We start from the raw sequence: 27740 nt of genomic DNA, 5'->3' as shown, positions 1-27740 counted from the left end.
CCAGAGTGTCTGGGAAACCCAGCCAGATGGGGTGTTTATCATGGAAAAGGAGAATAAGAGGAGATATGAGAGCCATCTTCTTCTTCTTTTAAATCATTTTTATTTATTTTCCAATAGAAAACATCCAATTAAACATCTGATCATAATACTTCAATTAAAAACAAAAAAACAAAAATAAAAAATATCAAATTATAGTCCAAATTGTATTTATTAATTTCTTGGGGCTCCCCATGGTCTGGATCTCTGGAGGAGATCTTAGTCCTACTTCTCCTTGTTGTTTCCTATTTTCCACATCTCAATATTAACGGTTGGTAATTTTTTGCTCCTGGGCCCAGGATTCTCATTCATGCCAAACACCATATACAGTGGTACCTTGGGTTACATACGCTTCAGGTTACAAACTCCGCTAACCCAGAAATATTACCTTGGGTTAAGAACTTTGCTTCAGGATGAGAACAGAAACCATGCTCCGGTGGTGCGGCGGCAGCGGGAGGCCCCATTAGCTAAAGTGGTGCTTCAGGTTAAGAACAGTTTCAGGTTAAGAATGGACCTCCGGAATGAATTAAGTACTTAACCTGAGGTACCACTGTACTTTCATCGTCCAAATATAACTTTGTTAATATAAATTTTTTCCCAACTGACTTTTTCTCAGCTCAGCTTCGTCTGATTCCGTTCCAATTCCAGGATGTTGTCTAGGTCTGTTATCTTTGATGGGGTAGCAACTCCTTAATTGTCCAACCTTCCTTTTGAACTTTGTTAAACCAGTACCTTCCAAATTAAGTTATTAGGCAAAACTGTTTGCAATATTAAACTGTGTTCTATGGTATCAGTCATTTGGCGATCGATTGGCCTTTGGAAACTGCACTCTCCCCCCTGAGCCCTAGGGGAGGGCTGCTAGACATCCCTTAGCTTTTTCTTTCACTCATAATGAATATAAAAAGCTTCTGCAAACAGCTGCACTGTGTATTGTTCTTGATTCATCACAAAGTCAGTCAGCACACAGCTCCTCTTGTCTCAAAGAAAGGAAGAGAGATAAAATTTCATGCTGTGTCACTAGTAGAAACTAGTGGAAACCACCTTGTCTCTTCCTGCATCTCCATCAGATCTCTCAAATCCGAAATGAAACCTAGCGGTTAAACGCCTAATTATAAATAAAAGTCCATCTGTACTCTTTTTAAAAAAGTTTAAATTCTTAATGAGGCTTGACATAAAAGACCAATTATAATTGTTGAGTATAGAGAGAGAGAAAACATAGCAAACGTAATCCAAACACCATGATGAGAATCTCTTTGAAGTCCGAACTTAACCCCCAGGAACTGTACACTTCTGCAGGTTTTTCCTCACGCTCCTTCAATCCAGCCGTGTCTGTTTATCGTCCAAATCTATTAATATTCCCAAACAGATGCTCCCGGCTATGAGAATGACATCAAAGGAGTGCCAGTCATTCCGTGCTTGTTGACCCAGTGTCCTGCCGGCTGCACCTTAGTGCATGCTGGCAATCTCGGACAATCCGCAGGTCTTTGAGACAGTCCTCCCCTACCCTGTGGAGGCTGCCAGGGCTAATTACCCCCATATCAGCCCTGAATTATTGGAACGGCTGGGGTCCGATCTTGTGGGAGTCCACCATTTCCCACCGCCAGAAACAGGAAGCCTTGAGAGGCATCTTCTAATAACTAAAGGGCTGTGCCATGGAAGATGGAGCAAGATGGTTTTCTCCTGCCACAGAGGTTAGGACTGAGGCCATTGACTTCAAGTTACAGGAAAGGAGATTCCAGCTAAATAGCAGGCATAACTTTCTAACAGAAAGAGTGATATCACTGTAGAACAGACTTCAGCAGAAGGTGCTGGACTGTTCTTGATTGGAGAGGCTGAATGACGATCTGTCACAGACAGTGCTATTTTTCTAGAAAAAGAGGTGCCAGAACACACCACGAAGTTCTCCCTTGTTCTTTGAGAATGGCAATGGCACCCACCTGAGAGGAGCCAGAGCAGAGCTCTGGTGAGCTCCAGCTGAAAAATATCAGCCCTGGTCATGGATGCTTTAGCTGAGGTTCCTGCAATGCATGGGGTTAGATTAGATGACCCTCAGAGTCCCTTCCAACACTGTTCTGGTTGTTTAGTGGTGTCCACTTCTTTGTAACCCCATGGACCAGAGCACGCCAGGCACTCCTGTCTTCCACTGCCTCCCGCAGACTCATGCTGGTTGCTTCGAGAACACTTTCCCACCATCTCGTCCTCTGTCGTCCACTTCTCCTTGTGCCCTCCATCTTTCCCAACATCAGGGTCTTTTCCAGGGAGTCTTCTCTTCCCATGAGGTGGCCAAAGTATTGGAGCCTCAGCTTCAGGATCTGTCCTTCCAGGGAGCACTCAGGGCTAATTTCCTTAAGAATGGATACGTTTGATCTTCTTGCAGTCCATGTGACTCTCAAGAGTCTCCTCCAGCACCAGAATTCAAAAGCATCCATTCTTCGGCGATCAGCCTTCTTTATGGTCCAGCTTTCACTTCCATACATCACTACTGGGAAAACCAGAGCTCTAACTTTACGGACCTTTGTCGGCAAGGTGATGTCTCTGCTTTTTAAGATGCTGTCTCCGTCTTCCAACCCTATGATCCTACAATTCAACTATTCTCCCTGCTGAGAGTTCTTGGATGGAAAGTGAGGTTGGCCCTCTGAAGCTCTTTCCACATTCCAAGCGCTGTTATGGTTTCTCCCCATATGGATTCTTTGATGGGAAATGAGATTGTCCTTCCGACTGAAGCACTTTCCACATTCCAGACACTTATAGGGTTTCTCCCCTGCATGGATTCTTTGATGGGAGGTGAGATTGGAGCTATGATTGAAGTTCTTTCCACATTCCAAACATTGGTATGGTTTCTCCCCTGTATGAATTCTTTGATGGGAATTGAGACTTTCCTTCCAACTGAAGCTCTTTCCACACTCTTGACATTGAAATGGTTTCTCCAGTGTATGAATTCTCTGATGGGCAGTGAGACTTTGCTTCTGGGTGAAGCTCTTTCCACAATCCAAGCACTGATATGATTTCTCCCCTGTATGAGTTATTTGATGGTTGGTGAGAGTGGAGCTCCGATCAAATCTCTTTCCACATTTTAAGCACAGATATGGCTTTTGCCCTGTATGAATTCTTTGATGTAAACTGAGAGAGCCACTGTGACTGAAGATCTTTCCACATTCCAGACACTGATAGGGTTTCTCCCCTGTATGGATTCTTTGATGGGAAGTGAGACTGACCTTGTGAATGAAGCTCTTTCCACATTCAAAGCATTGATAGGGTTTCTCCCCTGTATGAATTCTTTGATGGATAGTCAGATGATTCTTTGTACCGAAGCTCTTTCCACATTCCAAGCACTGATATGGTTTCTGCCCTGAATGAATTCTCAGATGGACCGTGAGATGGATGCTTTTTCTGAAGCTATTTCCACATTCCAAGCACTGATATGGTTTCTCCCCTGTATGAATTCTTTGATGGGAAGTGAGAATGGCCATGTGACTGAAGCTCTTTCCACATTCGAAGCACTGATAGGGTTTCTCCCCTGTATGAATTCTTTGGTGGGAAGTGAGACTGGAGCTTTGACTGAATCTCTTTCCACATTCCAAACACTGATAGGGTTTGTCCCCGGTATGAATTCTTTGGTGGGAAGTGAGACCGGAGCTATGACTGAATCTCTTTCCACATTCCAAACACTGATAGGGTTTGTCCCCGGTATGAATTCTTTGGTGGGAAGTGAGATTGGAGCTCTGACTGAATCTCTTTCCACATTCCAAGCACTGATATGGTTTCTCCCCGGTATGAATTCTTTGGTGGGAAGTGAGATTGGAGCTCTGACTGAATCTCTTTCCACATTCCAAACACTGATATGGTTTCATCCCAATAGGATTTATTTGATAGGGAGTGGAAAGGGAGATGGAGTTCTCTCCACACTCCAAATATTCATATGGTTTCTCTACTGTGTGGGTTTTGTCATGGTCTCCCTTGTTCTTCATTGCCAATTCAACCTCACCTGCAATGGAAAGAGAAATGGATTAGAACCTCAGAAATAAATGGAGCCCCAAATGACTGGACAATGAAAATTAACTCTTGTGATAGTGTAAGAAGGGAGGAGGGTTAGGCATGAGGTCTTACTACAGGGTTCACTGCCTTTGCTGACTGGTATTCATGGACGGATTTGTGGGAACCTGAGATGTGCAAAGCCTGGCTCTTTTCTTGAATGGATTTTTTTTTGGCCCAATCATGGAATTTTCTGCATCTCTATTGTCAGTCACCTGTTTGTTGCTCCATTTCCAAGGTCCATAGTCTCTTTGGTCAACCAAAAACAGACAGAAGCAAAAACAAACATACAAATCCTGACAGAATCTACTTTCACTTGCCTAAAAATTCTGAAAACTAAATTTATGAAGGCCTGGGCACTTCAGAGCAGGCTGATCAGGATTTTTTAAAGTCGTCACTGGAGGATGAATTTTCACAGATGAAACAATCCATACCCCTCCAGTTATGGTGACCTGTGAAGTGTTAGAATCCCAGGTGCTGTAGGTGGCGCTGTTGAGCTCCAAAAACATCTGGCAGGTTTCTCATTTTGAGATGATAGATAGATAGATAGATAGATAGAGATATAGATAAGATGATAGATGATAGATATAAATAGATAGATGATACATAGATTGATCTATGGAATTTCAAAGCAGATATTATCATCCAACTGGGAGCCTTACCGAGGGAGGCCATGATCCCACGATTCTCCTTCATGACTTCCTTATGCAAAGCTCTCTGGTCAGGATCCAGCAACGCCCACTCCTCCTCTGTGAAATGCACAGCTACATCTTCAAAGCACAGAGGACCCTGAAAGGAAAAAGACAAGGGTCCTCCTCTAAGGCAGTCTAAAGAGTATCTACTACACTTTGCGGTGTGGTTTCCTGCCTGTTCATTGCTGTGTTGTGTTATTTGCAATGGGGATACTAAAAAATGCTGAGCAAAGGTCCACTAGGCTGTACCACTTGGTCCCTGCAGGGATGGCGCTCTGAGGGTTGGGCACCACTAAGTATTTTTGGATGACGAACTGGTAGACAAGTCTTAAATCTTGGACCAGCCAAAAAGGATCTGGGGTAGAATTCAAGGCTTATGGATAGGTAAGAGGGAGGTTGTATTACTGACATGGCTTGCAATTTTTGGTGTAATATGCAGAGATCTTTCCTATTCTATTGATTCAAGAAGGTTCTGGAAACTTGTCTGGGTCTCACAAGCTACAAGCTGCAAGCGTCTAGTCTCTAGATGATCAGCAATTTTTTCCATTCTGGCTGGAAATGAGCAGAAGGTTCCTGATGTTTGGGTTAATCCTTCAGAGAAGCTGAGTACAGCTGGTTGAAGCTGGTCCTGTTATTTTTCTATCCCAAAGCCATGCTGCCTATAAACAGAGGCCAGAATTCCTCCGTCGTGGATGTGAATCCAGTTATGGCTTTCTTTGGAAGAGGATACTGTTTGGTACAAGGAAATGGCAGGTCTTTGCTGTATTTTAATTTGACTGCTGTGGCAGATTCAAGAGTTGCACAGGGTTAGATTCCAGCCCCCACAACCAAGGGGGTATCTCGTTCTTCAGCTCAAGGGGGAGGCCTCTAAACTCTCTTTCCTGCTTAGCCTCCTGCACTATCCCTTCAAACTTAAGCATTTAATAATTATGGGCATATACTTGCCTGGATCTGCCTGGGGTCTCCTTGGACTTCTCTCATCTAAGGTGTTGAACACTGATTTGGCTATTGAAAATAACTTGCTAATGCTTTCCCCATCATAACCAATATGCGGGTTTAGGGCATTCCTGATGTCAAACATGGATTTGTCCTTAAAGAACCCATTTATAACTCCCTTCATGTTGGGAGGTTTTCCAGGTAAATCCCTGCCTATGTTTTATGGAGGCTACCAGACGGACGTAGTATTCAGATGGATGTTCATCTGTGTAGTCCTTGTACGACGGTTTACGACATTACACTGTTTGCTGACTGGCAGGTTTGATGGCATCTAGGATGGTTTTCTTAAAAATCTTCAGGCACTAGGATCCATGATCAGTGTCATAGCCCCGGGTAGGCTTGTTGACTATGGGGTTCCCCAATGACAATATGGAGGTAAGTCAAGGTCTCTGTCTCCGAAATAGCACTGGGACCCTGTTTTGGCCTGGTTTAAAGGTGGGGAAAGGCTGGGGATGAGGATCCACTCTGTACTTTCCCCATGCTCTGTTTTGGGGTGGGGGAACCACACAATGACCAAAGGTCAACTTCACGGGTCATATGGAGGCAGAAATGAAAGGACGTCCTCACTCTTCACCCCATGGTCTGTTTTTTTTTGGGGGGAGGGGGTTTGGGGAATCTTGGTCACTGTTTCTATGATATGTCAACTGCTTAGAAGCCCATCGAAGCACTCAATAATAAATATATAAATAAAACTACAAGTATTGATAAATAATACTAGCAACATGCAGAAGGCTAGTAAAGGTGAGTTGGCTATTCCTGATTTTCAGCAGATAGACCTCCTTGAATGGCACTTTCAGCCTTCGTTTGGGACAGCTTTGACGAAAGCAAAGAGGGAGAGAGGGATTTCTTCATTCCCAGAGGAACCCTGGCTGCCCCACTCCTAAGCCTCTTTCCCCACAAGGCTCCTCCCTCCTACCTGATCTGCTTCTACAGCTGCTGCTTCCTCTCCACCACCAGGAAAAGACGGGTGAGGAGTTCTTGCCGGCATTCTTCTTTCACCTGAGAGACAAAGGTTAGTTGGAAGCCAGGAGTGCATGCTTCTCTGAGATGTACAATTTGACGGGCGTACCAATTTCATAGTTTTGTTGTGCTCTTATGGGCCCAAATGTCTCCCCCCCCCAAATTGAAAGAAATCAGAGATTACTTTCAAAAGCAACAGAAAGACCAAACGGGGAAGAAACTCCTTTCCTCCTTACCCAGGGGCCTCTCTCTGGTGTCCAACGGAGTCCTCTCTGCCTCAGAGTAATTGGAGCCCATTTCTGCAACCAGATCCTTTTCCTGAAAGAGCAACAAGAATTCCAAATTGAGAATGCAGAGAAAGGCTAGAGAAGGAACGACAGAGGCAAAATCTTTAGGGGTATCTCATGTCATTCCTTGGATGCTTCCCCCACCCCCAAAAGGATGAGCAATTAGTATAGGCTTTTAGTATGTTCTTTCTCCTGTTTGGAGCCCCTTGGGAGCATCCAGAGGAAAGTCTCTCTCACCTGCTTCTTCTCCACCTGCTTCCTCTCCTCCGCCTGACTCAGGAGGAAACCTTCGGCCAGGGCCACTGCCTGGGAACTGGTCTCTGCTCCACATTCCCTCACCCAGCTCTCCATCTCTGCTGGAAGGACAGCCAGGAACTGCTCCAAGATCACCAGGTCCAGCATCTCAGCTTTCATGTGCCTTTCTGGCTTCAGCCACTGGTGGCAAAGGTGGTGGAGTCGGCTGCAAACCTCTCGGGGTCCTTTGGCCTCCTGGGAGCAGAACTGTTTCAACTGCTGGCTCTGCACCTCTGAGCGAAGGGTGTCCTCCTCTCCCAGGAGCTTCTGCCCAGAGCTTTCCCATAATCCCCGACTGCTCCCAGTTTCCATGGCATGGCCTCTTCCTCCTTCAGGGCCAGTTGAGTCTCTCTCATCCATCTGCCCTCTCAGGAAGCCTGCAAGAGATCAGAAGGAAACTTTTTACAAAAGAAATCCAAAAATCCAAATTAACACCTAACATTCAAAAGCAATTTAAAATAAATCCTCCCCCAAATAAAACAGCACCCACCAGAATTAAAACTTGATCACTGCTACAACAATAACTGGAATTTCTAGGCACCTATTCATTGTATAAAGCAACGTATGAGTGGACTAAAACCATGTGCATTTACAAAATACACATTCAGGGGCCAAACAGTTCAGGAGTAATAATAATCATAATAACAATAATATTATCATTTCCCATTACAAATATTTTCCCACCAGAGAAAAACACACACTTTCTACATTCTGCTACCTTCCAAAATTCTTTTCCTGCATCAGAATCTCGGCTATGATCTTTTCATCAGGTCAGTGCCTTGAATCCATTCAGTTAATCCATTTCGGGAAGCGCCCCTCCCCCGCTAAACCAGCACTGCAGCTGCCAACGTCCAGGTTACAAACGCAGCTGCGCTTGATTTTGCGAGCAGGTAGAGGAAATAGGTGAGGGGTTGCCTGGATGGATCAGCTGAACACGGCGCCCTCCGGGGGGAGGGGTCTCAGCTCCCCGGCTCTGGACCCGAGGGGATCCTTGCAATGCCCTCTCTGTGAAGAAGCCCTGGAAGACGGGCTGGAAACGGGCCCACCATCCCGCGGCCACATTATGGGCAGGGGTCCCCCTCTCGAGTCATGGCATACTTACACGCCCCTTTATTTCTCCAAGGAGCTCAAGGGGGCATCCATGGGTCTGTAGCTGCACACCTCCTGGGAACGAGCCCCCGCCCTGGCTTTGCAGAGATGGAGGGGGAGGACCCTGGGCTCCCTGATTTGGGGGTGGGTGGGGGTGGGCAGGGAACCCCTCTTCTCCCCAACGCCCCCTCCGGGGGAAGAGAGAGGAGACTCACCAGCGCGCAGAAGGCGCCCCACGAGGCAGCATTTGCAAAGGAGACGACAGCCCCCTCCCCCTCTTGCAGGAAGGGAGGGGGAAGGGAGGACCTGTCCCCCCCCCCCGCGACACTTTTATTTCCTGTCCTCTCTAGGAATCGCTCAGCTCCTTTTAACCCTTGGCAAGCCGTGCGCACCCAGCTCACCCTTCTCTCCCTCTCTGCGTTTTCGCCTCCAGAGCAGGAGCCCAGCAGAAGCCATGTGTGCTGCGCAGTCAGAGAAGTTTGGGGGGGGCGGTTCTAATCTGCTCCCTCCCTTGTGTTACGGAAATGAAAGGGGGGCACATCTTACTGGCCGATGAGTCCTGCCACCTTCCTTCATAGTCGCAGAAGCACTGCATTAACCACGGCTGTAAACCAGCACGTTCAATCGATCAAATAGAAGCTCAATATTGTCGGAATGTTCAGGGAGGCAGGAGAGGATATATTGTTTAATAATATCCTTCCTAACTTGCCTTAGCAAGTTCCATGACTTAGCAGAGTTTAAACACTCCCCCTTTAAACGCACAGCGGTTAACTTGCTGCCAGCTCGTTTGAGCTTCTAAATATAGGATTTCTGGTAATTCCCTTTTGTCCCTCTTAGAAAGAATAGACACGACAATCTTATTTAAAGTCAGTAAAAACAAGTTTACTCACAGTATCATCAGTTCACAATTGCATCTCTGAAGGCAGACTTAGGTTACAAAATATATACAGGTGGCACTATCCCATACTGGGTGCTCCGTTGGCTGGAAGGAAACAGGGCTCTAGCTGAAGAACTGTTGCTTCTTCGATAAAAGCAAGATGGAGAAGACAGTCCAAGAGAGGAAGTGTGCTCCCTGCCTGGCCCTTTTGTTACCTGGGCAGGTAAGGCCACGCCCACCTCTAGTCACATGCAGAGGAAGTTTGTACAAAACATCCCCTTGCATGTCCACTCTAGGAATGTTACAGATAGGTAGCCGTGTTGGTCTGCCATGGTCAAAACAAAATAAAAAAATTCCTTCCAGTAGCACCTTAAAGACCAACTGAGTTAGTTCTAGGTATGAGCTTTCGTGAAGTGTGCATGCACACGAAAGCTCATACCTAGAACTAACTCAGTTGGTCTTTAAGGTGCTACTGGAAGGAATTTTTTTATTTTGTTTTCACTCTAGGAATGTTGTGCACGACTGCTATGTCTTTCACATCCCACAAATATATTTATGTTACTGCTTGATGAATGAACCCTGTGTTTTATGAATGGAGTCTGTATTTTGAGAATTACCAAAGATCGACCAGCGGGGAGCTCTGAAATCCGACAGCTAACCAATCGGGTATTACCAAACAGCGCCCCTATTGTGCGAAGTAGGTAACTACCAGGGAGCGGTGCAAAGTCTTCAGCCCAGCAGCTCAGCTTTTGCACGGTTGACTGAGCACCAGCTTCTGTGTAGATAATGGCGAAAGCTGGTAAATTGTATCTCTTCTGGTTTCGATTGCCAGAACCTCTTACATTGTTGTAAGAAAGCGTCAAATTGTATTCCTTTGTCTTTGACAGTGCTGATGGAGTACTAACCTTTGAAAAAGCATATAAAATCAATGCCTTAACCAATTCTTCCCATTTCAATGACATTTTGCTTCAAAAGGGAAGGCAGACTTGGACACCGCCCTCCTCCATAATCCCCGAGACATGAAGTCATGTACACAGCACCCCTCCCTTGAGGGAAACAATGGACATCTGCTGATGGGTTTGCTCAGGCCAGGTGTTCCCAAAGCCCATCCTCCCCTCCTTGAGAAGGCCAGAAGACAAGGATATGCATTAATAGTTTTATTGCTCTTTAGGTGGCGGCTACTTAAGGTGTCAGTAGTGATACGGAAGGGGGGGGGCATGTCTTCTTCACCTTCTTCTTCGCTACAATATATCTATTTATTTCCAATTGTCAATGTCAAAAGAGACTAAAATCTATAAAATTCATAGAAAATCAACGTGCCAATTTGCTCAATTTCTCTAGGACTCCATCACACCTCCCCTGTCCTCCATAATCCCTCAAGCAAGGTGTCAAGACCCTAATCCTGTCAAATCACTCTGCCAAGCCTTTCCTCCGGGCAATGCCAGTACATGGACCATTGTCTTCTCATCACCGGTGCTCAGGATGTGCTTATCTGCGCATATCTCCAGCTCTGAATATTCCCCCCTCCCTCCTCCATATGTTAATCCTGTGTAACCCAACCTCTTCTTAATGTATTCATGATGTAACTGGGACGTATTTTGCACTGTATTCTGGGACATGGAGGGAAGTTTCAAAAGCTCATGTCACCCCTTTCTCACTGTTCAATCTCGCCTTGAACCTGTTGCGCAATAAACTTGGATCTTCTGCTGCTTGCTCCTGTCCCCGGCTGAGCTCATTTTCCTCCGCAGGGACCCACGGACTTAGTCCGACGAGCTGGGTGGCAGAGCAGCCTCGCACCCAGATTTTACCGTAACAGTAGGGACGCGTGTGGCGCTGTGAGTTAAACCACAGAGCCTAGGACTAGCCGATCAGAAGGTCGGCGGTTTGAATCCCTGTGACGGGGTGAGCTCCCGTTGCTCGGTCCCTGCTCCTGCCAATCTAGCAGTTTGAAAGCAGTCAAAGTGCAAGTAGATGAATAGGTACCACTCTGGCGGGAAGGTAAACGGCGTTTCCATGCACTGCTCTGGTTCGCCAGAAGCAGCTTAGTCATGCTGGCCACATGACCCAGGAGCTGGACGCCAACTCCCTCCGCCAATAAAGTGAGATGAGTGCCGCAACCCCAGAGTCGGTCACGACTGGACCTAATGGTCAGGGGTTCCTTTACCTTTACTTAAGGTGTATGGAACTTAATCTGATAAGCAGGGCAACTTGACAAACTTGGGTATCCTCACAACTCTCCTCCCTCCTTGTATACCAGTATACCCGAAGGATACCTGAAGGAGCCCAGTATACCTGAAGGAGCATCGCCACCCCCATCGTTCAGATCGGACACTGAGGGCCCGCTCTGAGGGCCTTCTGGTGGTTCCCTCCATGTGAGAAGTGAGGTTACAGGGAACCAGGCAGAGGGCCTTCTCGGTAGTGGCACCTGCCCTGTGGAACGCTCTCCCATCAGATGTTAAAGAAATAAACAACCATATGACCTTTAGAAGACATATAGAGGCAGCCCTGTTTAGGGAAGTTTTTAATGATGATGTTTTAATGTATTTTTAATCTTTTGTTGGAATCTGCCCAGAGTGGCTGGGGAAAACCAGCCAGATGGGTGGGGTATAAATAAATTATGATGATGATGATGATGATGATGTATCAGTGATGTATGAATGATGTTTCTTTGAAATGCATTCTGGGTAGTGTGTAACCTGTGTTCAGGGTTCTTACTCCTTGCTGGGACCTATTGCGCAACAATAAAGGTCGTGGTCTACGGACTGCTGTTTTGCTTTGTTACTTGGTTAGAACTTCCTTCTTTTGCTGACCGCAGAGACCTGCGGGAGACTTGCACCCCAACAAGCTGGTCTGCTGAGTATCCTAGCACCCCGGAATTTCCCCTAACATTTGAAAACAGAAACAGGAGGAGCAGCTTTTAGGAGAAATTGGAGCATGGAAAATGGAGCAAGCTGGTTTTCTCCTGCTGCAGAGGTTAGGACTGAGGCCATTGATTCAAGTAACAGGAAAGGAGATTCCAGCTAAACAGTAGGCATAACTTTCTGTCAGTAAGAGCTAATTCACTACAGAACAGACTCCACCAGAAGTTGCTGGCCTGTTCTTGATTGGAGGTTTTTCAGCAGAGGCTGAATGGCCACCTGTCACAGACAGTGCTGTTTTTCTAGAAAAATAGTGCCAAAACACACCACAAACTTCTCCCTTGTTCTTTGAGAATGGCAATGGCACCCACCTGAGAGGTGGCAGAGCAAAGCTCTGGTGAACTCCAGTTGAAAAACCCCAAACACCTTTAGTTGAGCTTCCTGCATTGCAGGGAGTTAATCTAGATGACCCTCAGAGTCCCTTCTAACACTATGATTCTGTAATTCAACTATTCTCCCTGCTGTGAGTTATGGGATGGAAAGTGGGCTTGGTCCTCTGAAGCTCTTTCCACATTCCAAGCACTGTTATGGTTTCTCCCCATATGAATTCTTTGATGGGAAGTGAGATGGTCCTTTCTGCTGAAGCTCTTTCCACAATCCAAGCACTGATACAATTTCTGCCCTGTATGGATTCTTTGATGGGAAGTGAGATTGTCCTTTCTACTGAAGCTCTTTCCACAATCCAAGCAGTGATATGGTTTTTCCCCTGTATGAATTCTTTTATGGAAAGTCAGATGGACACTTTTTCTGAAGTTCTTTCCACATTCAAAGCATTGATATGGTTTCTCCCCTGTATGAATTCTTTGATGGGAAGTGAGACTAGCCTTGTGAATGAAGCTCTTTCCACATTTGAAGCACTGAAAACGTTTCTCCCCTGTATGAATTCTTTGATGGGATGTGAGACCAGAGCTCTGATTGAAGCTCTTTCCACATTCCAGGCACTGATATGGTTTCTCCCCTGTATGAAGTCTTTGATGGGAAGTGAGGTAGGATCTGCGACCGAATCTCTTTCCACATTCTAGGCACTGATATGGCTTGTGCCCTGTATGAATACTTTGATGGGAATTGAGACTTTGCTTGTGGGTGAAGCTCTTTCCACATTCCAAACATTGATAGGGTTTCTCCCCTGTATGGATTCTTTGATGGAACGTGAGATTGCCCCTTTGACTGAAGCTCTTTCCACATTCCAAACATTGATAGGGTTTCTCCCCTGTATGAATTAGTAGATGGAAAATGAGACTTTCCTTGCGGGAGAAATTCTTTCCACATTCCAAGCACTGATGTGGTTTCTCCCCTGTATGTATTCTTTGATGGGAAGTGAGATTTGTCTTCCAACTGAAGCTCTTTCCACACTCTTGACACTGAAATGGTTTCTCCAGTGTATGAATTCTCTGATGGGCAGCGAGACTTCCCTTCCGGTTGAAGCTCTTTTCACATTTCAAGCACTGATATGGTTTCTCCCCTATATGAATTATTTGATGAGAAGTGGAAAGGGTGATAGAGCTCTCTCCGCACTCCACATATTTATGTGGTTTCTGCACTGTGTTGATTTTTCCATGTTCTCCCCTGTTATTCATTCCCAATTCATCACCACCTGCGATGAAGAGACAAATGGATTAGAACCTCAGAAATAAATGGAATTTCAAAGCAGATATTATCATCCAACTGGGAGCCTTACCGAGGGAGGCCATGATCCCACGATTCTCCTCCATGACTTCCTTATGCAAAGCTCTCTGGTCAGGATCCAAGAACGCCCACTCCTCCTCCGTGAAATGCACAGTTACATCTTCAAAGCACAGAGGACCCTGAAAGGAAAAAGACAAGGGTCCTCCTCTAAGGCAGTCTAAAGATTATCTACTACACTTTGCGGTGTGGTTTCCTGCCTGTTCATTGCTGTGTTGTGTTATTTGCAGTGAGAAGACTAAAAAATGCTGAGCAAAGGTCCACTAGGCTGTACCACTTGGTCCCTGCAGGGATGGTGCTCTGAGGGTTGGGCACCACTAAGTATTTTTGGATGACGAACTGGTACAGAAGTCTTAAATCTTGGACCAGCCAAAAAAGATCTGGGATAGAATTCAAGGCTTGTGGATAGGTAAGAGGGAGGTTGTATTACTGACATGGCTTGCAATTTTTGGTATAGAAAGTATTGGTGTAATATGCAGAGATCTTTCCTATCCTATTGATTCAAGAAGGTTCTGGAAACTTGTCTGGGTCTCACAGCGTAGAAGCTACTACAAGCTGCAAGCGGCAAGTGACTAGCTGGTCATCAGTTTTTCCATTCTGCCTGGAAACAAGCAGAAGGTTCCTGATGTTTGGGTTAATCCTTCAGAGAAGCTGAGTACAGCTGGTTGAAGCTGGCCCTGTTATTTTTCTATCTCAAGGCCATGCTGCCTATAAACAGAGGCCATAATTCCTCCGTCATGGATGTGAGTTTTTTATATATATATTGCAAGTGGATTGTTAAGTACTATGTAAATCCCAAAGAGGTGAATTCGTGAATAGTTATGCTCATTTCCCTTCAGTAAATAATACTGGATGAAGCTCCTGCGCCTGGCCTATTTTTGGGGATCCTGCATTGTGTTTAATCTGCCAACAATTTGTTGAAGTCTAGTCTGGATCGGTATGGAAGGGTCACAAATGGAAGGATCTCCTCTCTCCACACCCCGTCTGCTTTTTTTTTGGAGGGGGGTGCATTGGGGAATCTTGGGCACTGTTTTTATGATATGTCAATTGCTTAGAAGCCCATCGAAGCACTCAATCATAAATATATAAATAAAACTGCAAATACTGATAAATAACACTAGCAACATGCAGAAGGCTAGTTAAGGTGAGGAGGCTGTTTCTGATTTTCAGCAGATAGACCTCCTTGAATGGCACTTTCAGCCTTTGTTTGGGACAGCTTTGACGAAAGCAAAGAGGGAGAGAGGGATTTCTTCATTCCCAGAGGAACCCTGGCTGCCCCACTCTTGAGCCTCTTTCCCCACAAGGCTCGTTCCTCCTACCTGATCTGCTTCTACAGCTGCTGCTTCCTCTCCACCACCAGGAAAAGATGGGTGAGGAGTTCTTGCCGGCATTCTTCTTTCACCTGAGAGACAAAGGTTAGTTGGAAGCCAGGAGTGCATGCTTCTCTGAGATGTACAATTTGACGGGCGTACCAATTTCATAGTTTTGTTGTGCTCTTCTGTGCCCTTGGGCCCAAATGTTTTCCTCCCCCAAATTGAAAGAACTCAGAGATTACTTTCAAAAGCAACAGAAAGACCAAACGGGGAAGAAACTCCTTTCCTCCTTACCCAGGGGCCTCTCTCTGGTGTCCAACGGAGTCCTCTCTGCCTCAGAGTAAATGGAGCCCACTTCTGCAGCCAGATCCTTTTCCTGAAAGAGCAACAAAAATGGTAGAGGCAAAATGCTTTGGATACTTCCTAAAAAAGGATGAGCAAAGTCTCTCTCACCTGCTTCTTCTCCACCTGCTTCCTCTCCTCCACCTGACTCAGGAGGAAACCTTCGGCCAGGGCCACTGCCTGGGAACTGGTCTCTGCTCCGCATTCCCTCACCCAGCTCTCCATCTCCGCTGGAAGGACAGCCAGGAACTGCTCCAAGATCACCAGGTCCAGCATCTCAGCTTTCATGTGCCTTTCTGGCTTCAGCCACTGAAGGTCAAAGTGGTAGAACAGGCTGCAAACCTCTCGGGGTCCTTTCACCTCCTTGTTGCAGAGATGTCTGAACTGTTGGCTCTGCCCATCTGAGCGAAGAGTGTACACCTCATGCAAGAGCTTCTGCACAGAGCTTTCCCAGAATCCCCCACTGCTCCCAGTTTCCATGGCATGGCCTCTTCCTGCTTCAGGGCCAGTTTCGTCTTGCTCATCCATCTGTGCTCTCAGGAGGCCTGCAAGAGATCGGAAAGAACCTTTTTTTCTGCCATTTTCTGTAGGTTTGAATTAGAGGTGCTAGCAAATCCTACAAAGCAAACACACTTTATTGCTATAAAATTGACACATTGTAAGGAGAAGAGAAATGTTCTCTGAGCAAGTGTGGCTAAGTCTTGCTAGGAACCAGGGCTGCACTGAACCACACCCAAGCTGTCAGCACCACAATCTCCAGGTCCCAGAATGAACATAGCCCTTGTCTACAGACTCCAGAGTCCTTCAGCAGATCAGGAGCAAAGGGTCTACTCATGAGTATGCAGTCCTTGAAACTCCTCTGATGACCACGACTAAGGCTAGTTTGTGGTCTGGAAGGCCATAATGTATGAGATTATATGGAAATAGCACAGCTTTCTGGCTCCATGTTCCTGATATTACTCCCCCCGTCTTGCTGTGTTGTACTTAGCGTGAACCCCCAGTGGAATTGGGGTTGCATTATTTTCTGACCTTGCTTTCAGTCAGGATGGGATCCAGATTGCCTGTTCTTGACCTGGTTGTGGAGTTTTGTTTTGTTTTTGGACTGTGCTGCAAAGGCAAATCTGCTTGCACAGGTGGGAGGCTGTCAAGGAGATAAAGAACTGCACAACTTTTAGAAGATATCTGAAGGCAGCCCTGTATCGGGAACTTTTCAATGGCTGCTGTTTTAGTGTGTTTATAATATTGTGTTGGGAGGCACCCAGAGTGGTTGGGGCAATTCAGTCAGATGGGTGTGGGACAAATATTATAACCACCACAACAGCATTGTTTTATTAATATACTGAGTGCATATGTGCATATATCCCGGGTTTCTGATGAAAATATATTTTTCCTTATTTAAGCATAATTTAATAATGTAATTTAAAACAAAGTAACATTTATTTGTGGCATCTGATGTCTGGTAGACTATTTCTATATATGGAGGAGGGTCCATACCACACATTTGTGATCTCCTTGTTCCAATCTTTCACCAGTTTTTCTTTTTTTTAAATTCATTTCATTTAGAAATATTTCCATTGTTATTATTATTTATTATATCTGTATACCACCCTACACTATGGTCACCAGATTTTTTCAATGAATCCGGGGACCTTTTTTTTTCTTTTCTGTTTTAGCAGAGTAGCAACAGGGAGTCAGTAGTGGGGATGGCAAGGCAAAAGACCCTGGGCCTATAACAATAACTTGAATTTCCAGACCTCTATTCCTTATATAAAGCAACCTATGAGTGGACTAAAACCATGTGTATTTACAAGCAGTACATTCAGGAACCAAACAGTTCAGGAAAAACGCACAATTTCTACATTCAGCTACCTTCCAAAATTCTGTTCCCGCGTCAGAAACTCAGCTATGATCTTTTAATCAGGTCAGTGCCTAGAATCCATCCAGTTAATCCATTTCGGGAAGCCCCCCCGCCCCCCCAATAAACCAGCACTGCTGCTGCCAACGTCCAGGCCAAGCTGCGCTTGATTTAAGGAGCCGGTAGAGGAAAGAAAGTCGGCTCCGTGGAGGGAGGGGTTGCCCAGGTGGATCAGCTGAACACAGCGCCCTCCGGGGGGAGGGGGTCTCAGCTCCCCGGCTCTGGAAAACGAGGGGATCCTTGCAATGCCCTCTCTGCGGAGATGCCCTGGAAGACGGGCTGGAAACGGGCCCACCATCCCGCGGCCACATTATGGGCTGGGATCCCTCTCTCGAGTCATGGCATACTTACACGCCCCTTTATTTCTCCAAGGAGCTCAAGGGGGCATCCATGGGTCTGTAGCTGCACACCTCCTGGGAACGAGCCCCCGCCCTGGCTTTGCAGAGATGGAGGGGGAGGACCCTGGGCTCCCTGATTTGGGGGTGGGTGGGGGTGGGCAGGGAACCCCTCTTCTCCCCAACGCCCCCTCCGGGGGAAGAGAGAGGAGACTCACCAGCGCGCAGAAGGCGCCCCACGAGGCAGCATTTGCAAAGGAGACGACAGCCCCCTCCCCCTCTTGCAGGAAGGGAGGGGGAAGGGAGGACCTCCCCCCCTCGACACTTTTATATCCTGTCCTCTCTAGGAATGCAGTTCAGCTCCTTTTAACCCTTGGCAAGCCGTGCGCACCCATCTATGGAGTCCTGCCACCTTTGTTCAATGTTCATAGTCGCAGAAGCACTACATGACACCTTGGCCATAAACCCGTACGTTCAATCGATCAAATATGCGCTCAATATATAACTTTGAAATTATGTCACTGGTTTATGTATGAACCCTGTGTTTTATGAATGGATCGGTATTTTGGGAATTACCAAATACCGACTAGCGGGCAGACCCTCGACCTCTGCCCTACAGGAGGGACCTGCTGCCACAGGGAGAGTTCCAACCTCCAGACTCCTGGGTCCTAAGGGAATTAGGACTGACTGAGCGCCCACCTGCCCCCCGATATTCCCACAGACAGCCCACCCAGAGCACCCACAAATTCACCTGGTGAGCCTCCCTCAGGTGGGCAGGTAGAAAGAAGGCAGATCCCCTAGCAGGACAGGTACTGGACCTCCTGCCCTTCCTGAAGGGTGCCCTGGATCAAAGGCCCCCCTGCAACACCCTCCACACACACGGGGCAGCCTTGGGCTCAGGTGAGCAGGAGTCCCTCTGGGTTCCCTCTGCCTGGTCCAAGGCTTCTTGCAAGGAGGAAGCACAACTAAAACCGCCCACAGGGCGCAAGTTTCCCTCCACACAGTACTGAAGGTGCCCACAGGTCCCCCCCCCCCTTGGAGCCCCTGCAGAAGGTCCCCCTGAAGCTTCTGAGCTGGAAGGCTCTTTCATGGGTGACCATTAACCTGCAAGGAGTTAGGCATCATTCAGAGGGATCCTGTCATGCTGTGATGAGACCCCCCCCCCCCACCCTGAAGGCTAATTTCATCTTCCATACGGCTCAGGAGGTGGTCCCTGCTTTTCTCTAAGGCAAAGTCAGCCCAAGTCAGAGAGGGAGGAGGAAGGGCTCTCTCTAGAGGGGTGCAAGCCCTCAGGCTCCACCTCAAGTGTCTTATGAATAAATGATCAAAGATAAGTGCTTTCACACATACACGGGTGCAGAAGGACCCACACACAGACTTTGGCTACCCCAATATCCATTGTAACACAAACTCTGCCAAGAACGTAAGGTGTGACATTTTCCTCCATGTCTTGATGACAATTTCAGTTCCCAGAAGGTGGAAGAAGCAACAAGGGGACCATCTATTATTTATTAATATTTCTTGTTTATTGAATTTATGTAGCACCCTATACCCAGAGGTCTCAGGGAGGTTCATAAACAAGATCACAATATATAAAATCAAATTAAAAACCACAGCGTCTTGAAGCTACCAGCATGAGTTTGACCAAACCGCGGGAGGCAGTGGAAGACAGGAGGGCCTGGCGTGCTCTGGTCCAGGGGGTCATGAAGAGTTGGACATGACTAAAGACTAAACAACAACAACAACAAGAAACCACCACCCAACAACACCCCCCCCCAAAGAGCCATATTCTAAAAGGGTATTGGATGTCAATAAGATCAACCAAAGGCCTGGTTAAAAAGGAATGTTTTTGCCTGGCACCTAAAGGCGTATAATGTATCTTGACCCAGCCCTCACCAACAGGGAGGAACTGATCAGCAAAGTGGAAGTATTCAGACACTTGGGAGGAAGTGAGCATGTTCTCCTGGGTTTCATGATACAAAGAAAAGAGAAATCTGAGTGTAGTCTGGACTTTAAGGAGGCCAATTTCAAAGAGGAATAAGTATGGGAGAGATCCATCCCATGGTCAGGAATGCTGAAAAAGAAGGAAGTCCAAGATGGAGGGGAGTTTCTTGAAGGAGAAATACTGAAGGCGCAAATGCAGAAAAGAGGGAGGCATAAAAGGAAACCAGTGTGGCTGCAGAAGAAGCTGAAAGATGAGCTCAAATTTAAGAAGGGCATTTATAAGAAATGGAAGAAGGGACGTACAAGTAGCTAGCAGGGCGAATGTCAGGTGGACTAAAGCTCAGAATGAGCTCAGCTTGCAAGAGAAGTTTTAAAAATGTCCAAAGTAAGGGGAAGAACAAGCAAGTGGTATGTCCTCTGGGTGGAGAAAACAGAGAAATGCTCTTGGGTGACAGAGAAAAGGCAGAACGACTCAACACCTACTTTGCCTCTGTTTTCACCCAAAAGTAAAGTGGTTCCCAGGCTGGTGATGACAGAATAAACGATGCAAGGAGGAGCTGCAGCCCAAGAGAGGAAAAGAGGGGGGGGGAGGGAACTCCTAGCTATTTTAAATGAATTCAGAACTCCCGGGCCTGAGGGGCTGCATCCCAGGTTAGCAAAGGAGCTTCCTGATATGATTTCAGAGTTTCTGCCTATGATCTTTGAGAAATCTTGGAGAACAGGTGACACATCCTGCAGCCTGGAGGTGGGCTAATGTCCCCGTTCTCAAAAAGGGGTAAAAAGAAAACCCAGGTAACCACCAACCAGGGAAGGTCCCAGAGCAGATAATTCAACAGTCAGTCTGTGAACTATTAGAAAAGGATGCTGTGACTATTAAGACCCAGCATGGGTTTCTGAAGAACAAGTCATGCCAGACAAAGTTCATTTCTTTCTTTTTTTATGGAGTTACAAGTTTGGTGGATCAGGGGAATGCTATGTACCCTGACTTCAGTAAGGCCTTTGGCCATGTCCAGTGTGATATTCTTGCAGAAAAGCTGGTAAAATGTGGTCTGAGCAAGGAAACTCTCAGGTGGATGGACTGAACAAACCCGAAGAGTAGTCATTCATTGTTCCTTGTCATCCTGCAAAAAGGGACATGTGGGGGGGGGGAGCACAGTGTACTGTCTAGGGTCTGCTGTTGTTCAGCATCTTTATACATGACTTGGGCGGAGGAATTGAGGGGGGATGCTGACCAAATGGGAAGTTAATGCCGCAGAAGACGGAATCAGAATTCAAAATGACCTTAACAGACTGGAGAACTGGTCCCAAACCAAAAATGAATTGCAATAGGGACAAATGTGAGGTTCTGCACTTAGGCAGGAAGAAACAAATGCACCAGTAAAAGATGGGGGACATGAACAAAAGTATGGTGTCCAGGTAAAGTCACATTACCCCTCTATTCTGTATGAATACTTTGATGGGAATTGAGACTTTGCTTGTGGGTGAAGCTCTTTCCACATTCCAAACATTGATAGGGTTTCTCCCCTGTATGAATTCTTTGATGGAACATGAGATTGCCCCTTTGACTGAAGCTCTTTCCACATTCCAAACATTGAAAGGGTTTCTCCCCTGTATGAATTATTAGATGGAAAATGAGACTTTCCTTGCGGGAGAAGTTCTTTCCACATTCCAAGCACTGATGTGGTTTCTCCCCTGTATGTATTCTTTGATGGGAAGTGAGATTTGTCTTCCAACTGAAGCTCTTTCCACACTCTTGACACTGAAATGGTTTCTCCAGTGTATGAATTCTCTGATGGGCAGTGAGACTTCCCTTCCGGTTGAAGCTCTTTTCACATTTCAAGCACTGATATGGTTTCTCTCCTGTATGGATTCTTTGATGGGAAGTCAGATGGCCCCTCTGAGTGAAGCTCTTTCCACATTCTAAGCACTGATGTGGTTTCTCCCCTGTATGAATTCTTTGATGGGCTCTAAGTGTGTCCTTTTCACTAAACCTCCTTCCACATTCCAAACACTGATAAGGTTTCTCCCCTGTATGAATTCTTTGATGGGAAGTGAGACTTTCCTTCCAACTGAAACTCTTTCCACACTCTTGACATTGAAATGGTTTCTCCCCTGTGTGAATACTCTGATGGGTTGTGAGGCTTTCCTTCTGGGTAAACCTCTTTCCACATTCCAAGCACTGATATCGTTTCTCCCCGGTATGAATTCTTTGGTGGGAAGTGAGAATATACTTCCTGTTGAAGCACTTTCCACATTCCAAGCAATGATAGGGTTTCTCTAATGTATGAATTCTCTGATGGACAGTGAGACTTTCCTTCCGGGTGAATCTCTTTCTACATTCTAAACACTGATATGGTTTCATCCCAATAAGATTTATTTGATAGGAAGTGGAAAGGGAGATGGAGCTCTCTCCATACTCCAGATTTTTATATGGTTTCTCCACTGTGTGGATTTTGTTGTGGTCTCTCCAGTTCTTCATTTCCAATTGATCATCACCTGCGATGAAGGGAGAAATGGGTTAGAACCTCAGAAATAAATGGAACCCCAAATGATTGGACAATGCTAATTTACTCTTGTGATAGTGGAAGAATGGGAGGGGGTTAGACATGAAGTGTTACTACAGGGTTCACTGCCTGTGTTGACTGGTATTCATGGACATATTTGTGGGAACCTGATATGTGTAAAGCCTGGCTCTTTTCTGGAATGGATTTCGTAGGGCCCAGTCATGGAATTTTCTGCATCTCTATTGTCACTCACCTGTTTGTTGCTCCATTTCCAAGGCCCATGGTCTCTTTGGTCAACCAAAAACAGACAGAAGCAAAAACAAAAACTCAAACCCTGACAGAATCTACTTTCACTTCCCTAAAAATTATGAAAACTACAGTGGTACCTTGGGTTAAGTACTTAATTCATTCCGGAGGTCCGTTCTTAACCTGAAACTGTTCTTAACCTGAAGCACCACATTAGCTAATGGGGCCTCTCGCTGCTGCCGCGCTGCCGGAGAATGATTTCTGTTCTCATCCTGAAGGAAAGTTCTTAACCCGATATACTATTTCTGGGTTAGCGGAGTCTGTAACCTGAAGCGTATGTAACCTGAAGCATCTGTAACCCAAGGTACCGCTGTACATTTATAAAGGCCTGGGCAGTTGGTTTTAAAGCAGCCTCATCATGGTTTTAAAAAGCATAACTGGAGGAGGATCCAGATGAAACAATCCATACTCTTCCATTTAAGGTGACCTGTGCTCTGCTAGGATACCAGGTCCAGTAGGCGGTTCTGTTGAGCTTAATCCAAATATGGCAGGCTTTTCAGTTTGCTATCTCTCTCTCTCTCTCTGGAATTTCAAAGCAGATATTATCATCCAACTGGGAGCCTTACCGAGGGAGGCCATGATCCCACAATTCTCCTTCATGACTTCCTTATGCAGAGCTCTCTGGTCAGGATCCAGCAACGCCCACTCCTCCTCTGTGAAATGCACAGCTACATCTTCAAAGCACAGAGGACCCTGAAAGGAAAAAGACAAGGGTCCTCCTCTAAGGCAGTCTAAAGAGTATCTACTACACTTTGCGGTGTGGTTTCCTGCCTGTTCATTGCTGTGTTGTGTTATTTGCAGTGAGAAGACTCAACAGTGCTGAGCAAAGGTCCACTAGGCTGTACCACTTGGTCCCTGCAGGGATGGCGCTCTGAGGGTTGGACACCACTAAGTGTTTTTGGACCACAAACTGGTAGACAAGTCTGAAATCTTGGACCAGCCAAAAAGGATCTGGGGTAGAATTCAAGGCTTATGGATAGGTAAGAGGGAGGTTGTATTACTGACATGGCTTGCAATTTTTGGTGTAATATGCAGAGATCTTTCCTATTCTATTGATTCAAGAAGGTTCTGGAAACTTGTCTGGGTCTCACAGCCAAGGCCATGCTGCCTATAAACAGAGGCCATAATTCCTCCGTCATGGATGTGAGTTTTTTATATATATATATTGCAAGTGGATTATTAAGTACTATGTAAATCCCAAAGAGGTGAATTCGTGAATAGTTATGCTCATTTCCCTTCAGTAAATAATACTGGATGAAGCTCCTGCGCCTGGCCTATTTTTTGGGATCCTGCATTGTGTTTAATCTGCCAACAATTTGTTGAAGTCTAGTCTGGATCGGTATGGAAGGGTCACAAATGGAAGGATCTCCTCTCTCCGCACCCCGTCTGCTTTTTTTTGGAGGGGGGTGCATTGGGGAATCTTGGGCACTGTTTTTATGATATGTCAATTGCTTAGAAGCCCATCGAAGCACTCAATCATAAATATATAAATAAAACTGCAAATACTGATAAATAACACTAGCAACATGCAGAAGGCTAGTTAAGGTGAGGAAGCGGTTTCTGATTTTCAGCAGATAGACCTCCTTGAATGGCACTTTCAGCCTTTGTTTGGGACAGCTTTGACGAAAGCAAAGAGGGAGAGAGGGATTTCTTCATTCCCAGAGGAACCCTGGCTGCCCCATTCCTGAGCCTCTTTCCCCACAAGGCTCCTCCCTCCTACCTGATCTGCTTCTACAGCTGCTGCTTCCTCTCCACCACCAGGAAAAGACGGGTGAGGAGTTCTTGCCGGCATTCTTCTTTCACCTGAGAGACAAAGGTTAGTTGGAAGCCAGGAGTGCATGCTTCTCTGAGATGTACAATTTGACGGGCGTACCAATTTCATAGTTTTGTTGTGCTCTTCTGTGCCCTTGGGCCCAAATGTTTTCCTCCCCCAAATTGAAAGAACTCAGAGATTACTTTCAAAAGCAACAGAAAGACCAAACGGGGAAGAAACTCCTTTCCTCCTTACCCAGGGGCCTCTCTCTGGTGTCCAACGGAGTCCTCTCTGCCTCAGAGTAATTGGAGCCCACTTCTGCAGCCAGATCCTTTTCCTGAAAGAGCAACAAAAATGGTAGAGGCAAAATGCTTTGGATACTTCCTAAAAAAGGATGAGCAAAGTCTCTCTCACCTGCTTCTTCTCCACCTGCTTCCTCTCCTCTGCCTGACTCAGGAGGAAACCTTCGGCCAGGGCCACTGCCTGGGAACTGGTCTCTGCTCCACATTCCCTCACCCAGCTCTCCATCTCCGCTGGAAGGACAGCCAGGAACTGCTCCAAGATCACCAGGTCCAGCATCTCAGCTTTCGTGTGCCTTTCTGGCTCCAGCCATTGATGGTCAAGGTGGTAGAACAGGCTGCAAACCTCTCGGGGTCCTTTCACCTCCTTGTTGCAGAGATGTCTGAACTGTTGGCTCTGCCCATCTGAGCGAAGAGTGTACACCTCATGCAAGAGCTTCTGCACAGAGCTTTCCCAGAATCCCCCACTGCTCCCAGTTTCCATGGCATGGCCTCTTCCTGCTTCAGGGCCAGTTTCGTCTTGCTCATCCATTTGTGCTCTCAGGAGGCCTGCAAGAGATCGGAAAGAACCTTTTTTTCTGCCATTTTCTGTAGGTTTGAATTAGAGGTGCTAGCAAATCCTACAAAGCAAACACACTTTATTGCTATAAAATTGACACATTGTAAGGAGAAGAGAAATGTTCTCTGAGCAAGTGTGGCTAAGTCTTGCTAGGAACCAGGGCTGGACTGAACCACACCCAAGCTGTCAGCACCACAATCTCCAGGTCCCAGAATGACAACATAGCCCTTGTCTACAGACTCCAGAGTCCTTCAGCAGATCAGGAGCAAAGGGTCTACTCATGAGTATGCAGTCCTTGAAACTCCTCTGATGACCACGACTAAGGCTAGTTTGTGGTCTGGAAGGCCATAATGTATGAGATTATATGGAAATAGCACAGCTTTCTGGCTCCATGTTCCTGATATTACTCCCCCCGTCTTGCTGTGTTGTACTTAGCGTGAACCCCCAGTGGAATTGGGGTTGCATTATTTTCTGACCTTGCTTTCAGTCAGGATGGGATCCAGATTGCCTGTTCTTGACCTGGTTGTGGAGTTTTGTTTTGTTTTTGGACTCTGCTGCAAAGGCAAATCTGCTTGCACAGGTGGGAGGCTGTCAAGGAGATAAAGAACTGCACAACTTTTAGAAGATATCTGAAGGCAGCCCTGTATCGGGAACTTTTCAATGGCTGCTGTTTTAGTGTGTTTATAATATTGTGTTGGGAGGCACCCAGAGTGGTTGGGGCAATTCAGTCAGATGGGTGTGGGACAAATATTATAACCACCACAACAGCATTGTTTTATTAATATACTGAGTGCATATGTGCATATATCCCGGGTTTCTGATGAAAATATATTTTTCCTTATTTAAGCATAATTTAATAATGTAATTTAAAACAAAGTAACATTTATTTGTGGCATCTGATGTCTGGTAGACTATTTCTATATATGGAGGAGGGTCCATACCACACATTTGTGATCTCCTTGTTCCAATCTTTCACCAGTTTTTCTTTTTTTTTAAATTCATTTCATTTAGAAATATTTCCATTGTTATTATTATTTATTATATCTGTATACCACCCTACACTATGGTCACCAGATTTTTTCAATGAATCCGGGGACCTTTTTTTTTCTTTTCTGTTTTAGCAGAGTAGCAACAGGGAGTCAGTAGTGGGGATGGCAAGGCAAAAGACCCTGGGCCTATAACAATAACTTGAATTTCCAGACCTCTATTCCTTATATAAAGCAACCTATGAGTGGACTAAAACCATGTGTATTTACAAGCAGTACATTCAGGAACCAAACAGTTCAGGAAAAACGCACAATTTCTACATTCAGCTACCTTCCAAAATTCTGTTCCCGCGTCAGAAACTCAGCTATGATCTTTTAATCAGGTCAGTGCCTAGAATCCATCCAGTTAATCCATTTCGGGAAGCCCCCCCCCCCAATAAACCAGCACTGCTGCTGCCAACGTCCAGGCCAAGCTGCGCTTGATTTAAGGAGCAGGTAGAGGAAAGAAAGTCGGCTCCGTGGAGGGAGGGGTTGCCCAGGTGGATCAGCTGAACACAGCGCCCACCCGGGGGGAGGGGTCTCAGCTCCCCGGCTCTGGAAAACGAGGGGATCCTTGCAATGCCCTCTCTGCGGAGATGCCCTGGAAGACGGGCTGGAAACGGGTCCACCACCCCGCGGCCACATTATGGGCTGGGATCCCTCTCTCGAGTCATGGCATACTTACACGCCCCTTTATTTCTCCAAGGAGCTCAAGGGGGCATCCATGGGTCTGTAGCTGCACACCTCCTGGGAACGAGCCCCCGCCCTGGCTTTGCAGAGATGGAGGGGGAGGACCCTGGGCTCCCTGATTTGGGGGTGGGTGGGGGTGGGCAGGGAACCCCTCTTCTCCCCAACGCCCCCTCCGGGGGAAGAGAGAGGAGACTCACCAGCGCGCAGAAGGCGCCGCCGAGGCAGCATTTGCAAAGGAGACGACAGCCCCCTCCTCCTCTTGCAGGAAGGGAGGGGGAAGGGAGGACCTCCCCCCCCGCGACACTTTTATTTCCTGTCCTCTCTAGGAATCCAGCTCCTTTCAACCCTTGGCAAGCCGTGCGCACCCAGCTCACCCTTCTCTCCCTCTCTGCGTTTTCGCCTCCAGAGCAGGAGCCCAGCAGAAGCCGCGTGCGTTGCGCAGTCCGAGAAGTTATCTTGGCTGACGTGCCAAGCTGCTCCTTCCATTGGAAACAGAAAGAGGAGCAGCTTGCAGGGGGAAAGGTTCATCAGACCAGTGACTCATACTCTCCAAAATTTCTCCAATAAATTTTACTGTTTATAACCTAACTCTCCAAGTGCTCCCTCCCTTGTGTTACGGAAATGAAGGGGGCACATCTTAGATATCAGTTTTCCGCCTCCCTTCCAAACCCCTGGACGATGAGCCCAGCCACCTTTGTCCATAGTCGCAGAAGCACTACATGACACCTTGGCCATAAACCCGTACGTTCAATCGATCAAATATACGCTCAATATATAATATTGAAATTATGTTACTGCTTTATGAATGAACCCTGTGTTATATGAATGAACTGCATATTTGTGAATTACCGAAGATCAATCAATCAGGAGCTCTAAAATCTGAAAGCTAGC

General features: G+C 46.4%; 2 protein-coding genes across 11 annotated transcripts; both read right to left on the bottom strand.

Annotated features, from left to right (window-relative positions):
• Window positions 1–83: 83 nt before the first annotated feature.
• LOC309326341 (uncharacterized protein) lies at window positions 84–27163 on the bottom strand. 10 transcript variants are annotated; one of them, XM_081834941.1, is made up of 6 exons: window positions 27047–27163; window positions 7241–7674; window positions 6953–7034; window positions 6673–6755; window positions 4731–4857; window positions 84–4021 (listed from the first exon to the last, which is right to left on the bottom strand). In XM_081834941.1, exons 1-6 carry the CDS (start codon window positions 27075–27077, stop codon window positions 2625–2627), a joined length of 2154 nt encoding a protein of 717 aa, XP_081691067.1. In that variant the 5' UTR covers window positions 27078–27163; the 3' UTR covers window positions 84–2624. The 10 variants fall into 10 exon arrangements, with proteins under 10 accessions (XP_081691067.1, XP_081691070.1, XP_081691072.1 ...); XM_081834944.1 differs by having other exon boundaries at window positions 6953–7037; window positions 7247–7674; XM_081834946.1 differs by having other exon boundaries at window positions 7256–7674.
• Window positions 21149–24589, bottom strand: LOC309327294 (uncharacterized protein; the record flags this gene model as incomplete). The annotated part of the gene is made up of 3 exons (XM_081836456.1): window positions 24532–24589; window positions 23090–23216; window positions 21149–22209 (listed from the first exon to the last, which is right to left on the bottom strand). The coding sequence occupies exons 2-3, from the start codon at window positions 23121–23123 to the stop codon at window positions 21149–21151; spliced, it is 1095 nt and encodes a 364-aa protein (XP_081692582.1). The 5' UTR covers window positions 23124–23216; window positions 24532–24589.
• Window positions 27164–27740: the final 577 nt, after the last annotated feature.

Source organism: Podarcis erhardii, assembly GCF_964252035.2.
Source record: "Podarcis erhardii genome assembly, chromosome: 13".
In the NCBI taxonomy this organism is placed as follows: domain Eukaryota; kingdom Metazoa; phylum Chordata; class Lepidosauria; order Squamata; family Lacertidae; genus Podarcis; species Podarcis erhardii.
Note: the sequence above shows the minus strand (reverse complement) of the source record. Positions and strands in the feature narration are given on the sequence as shown.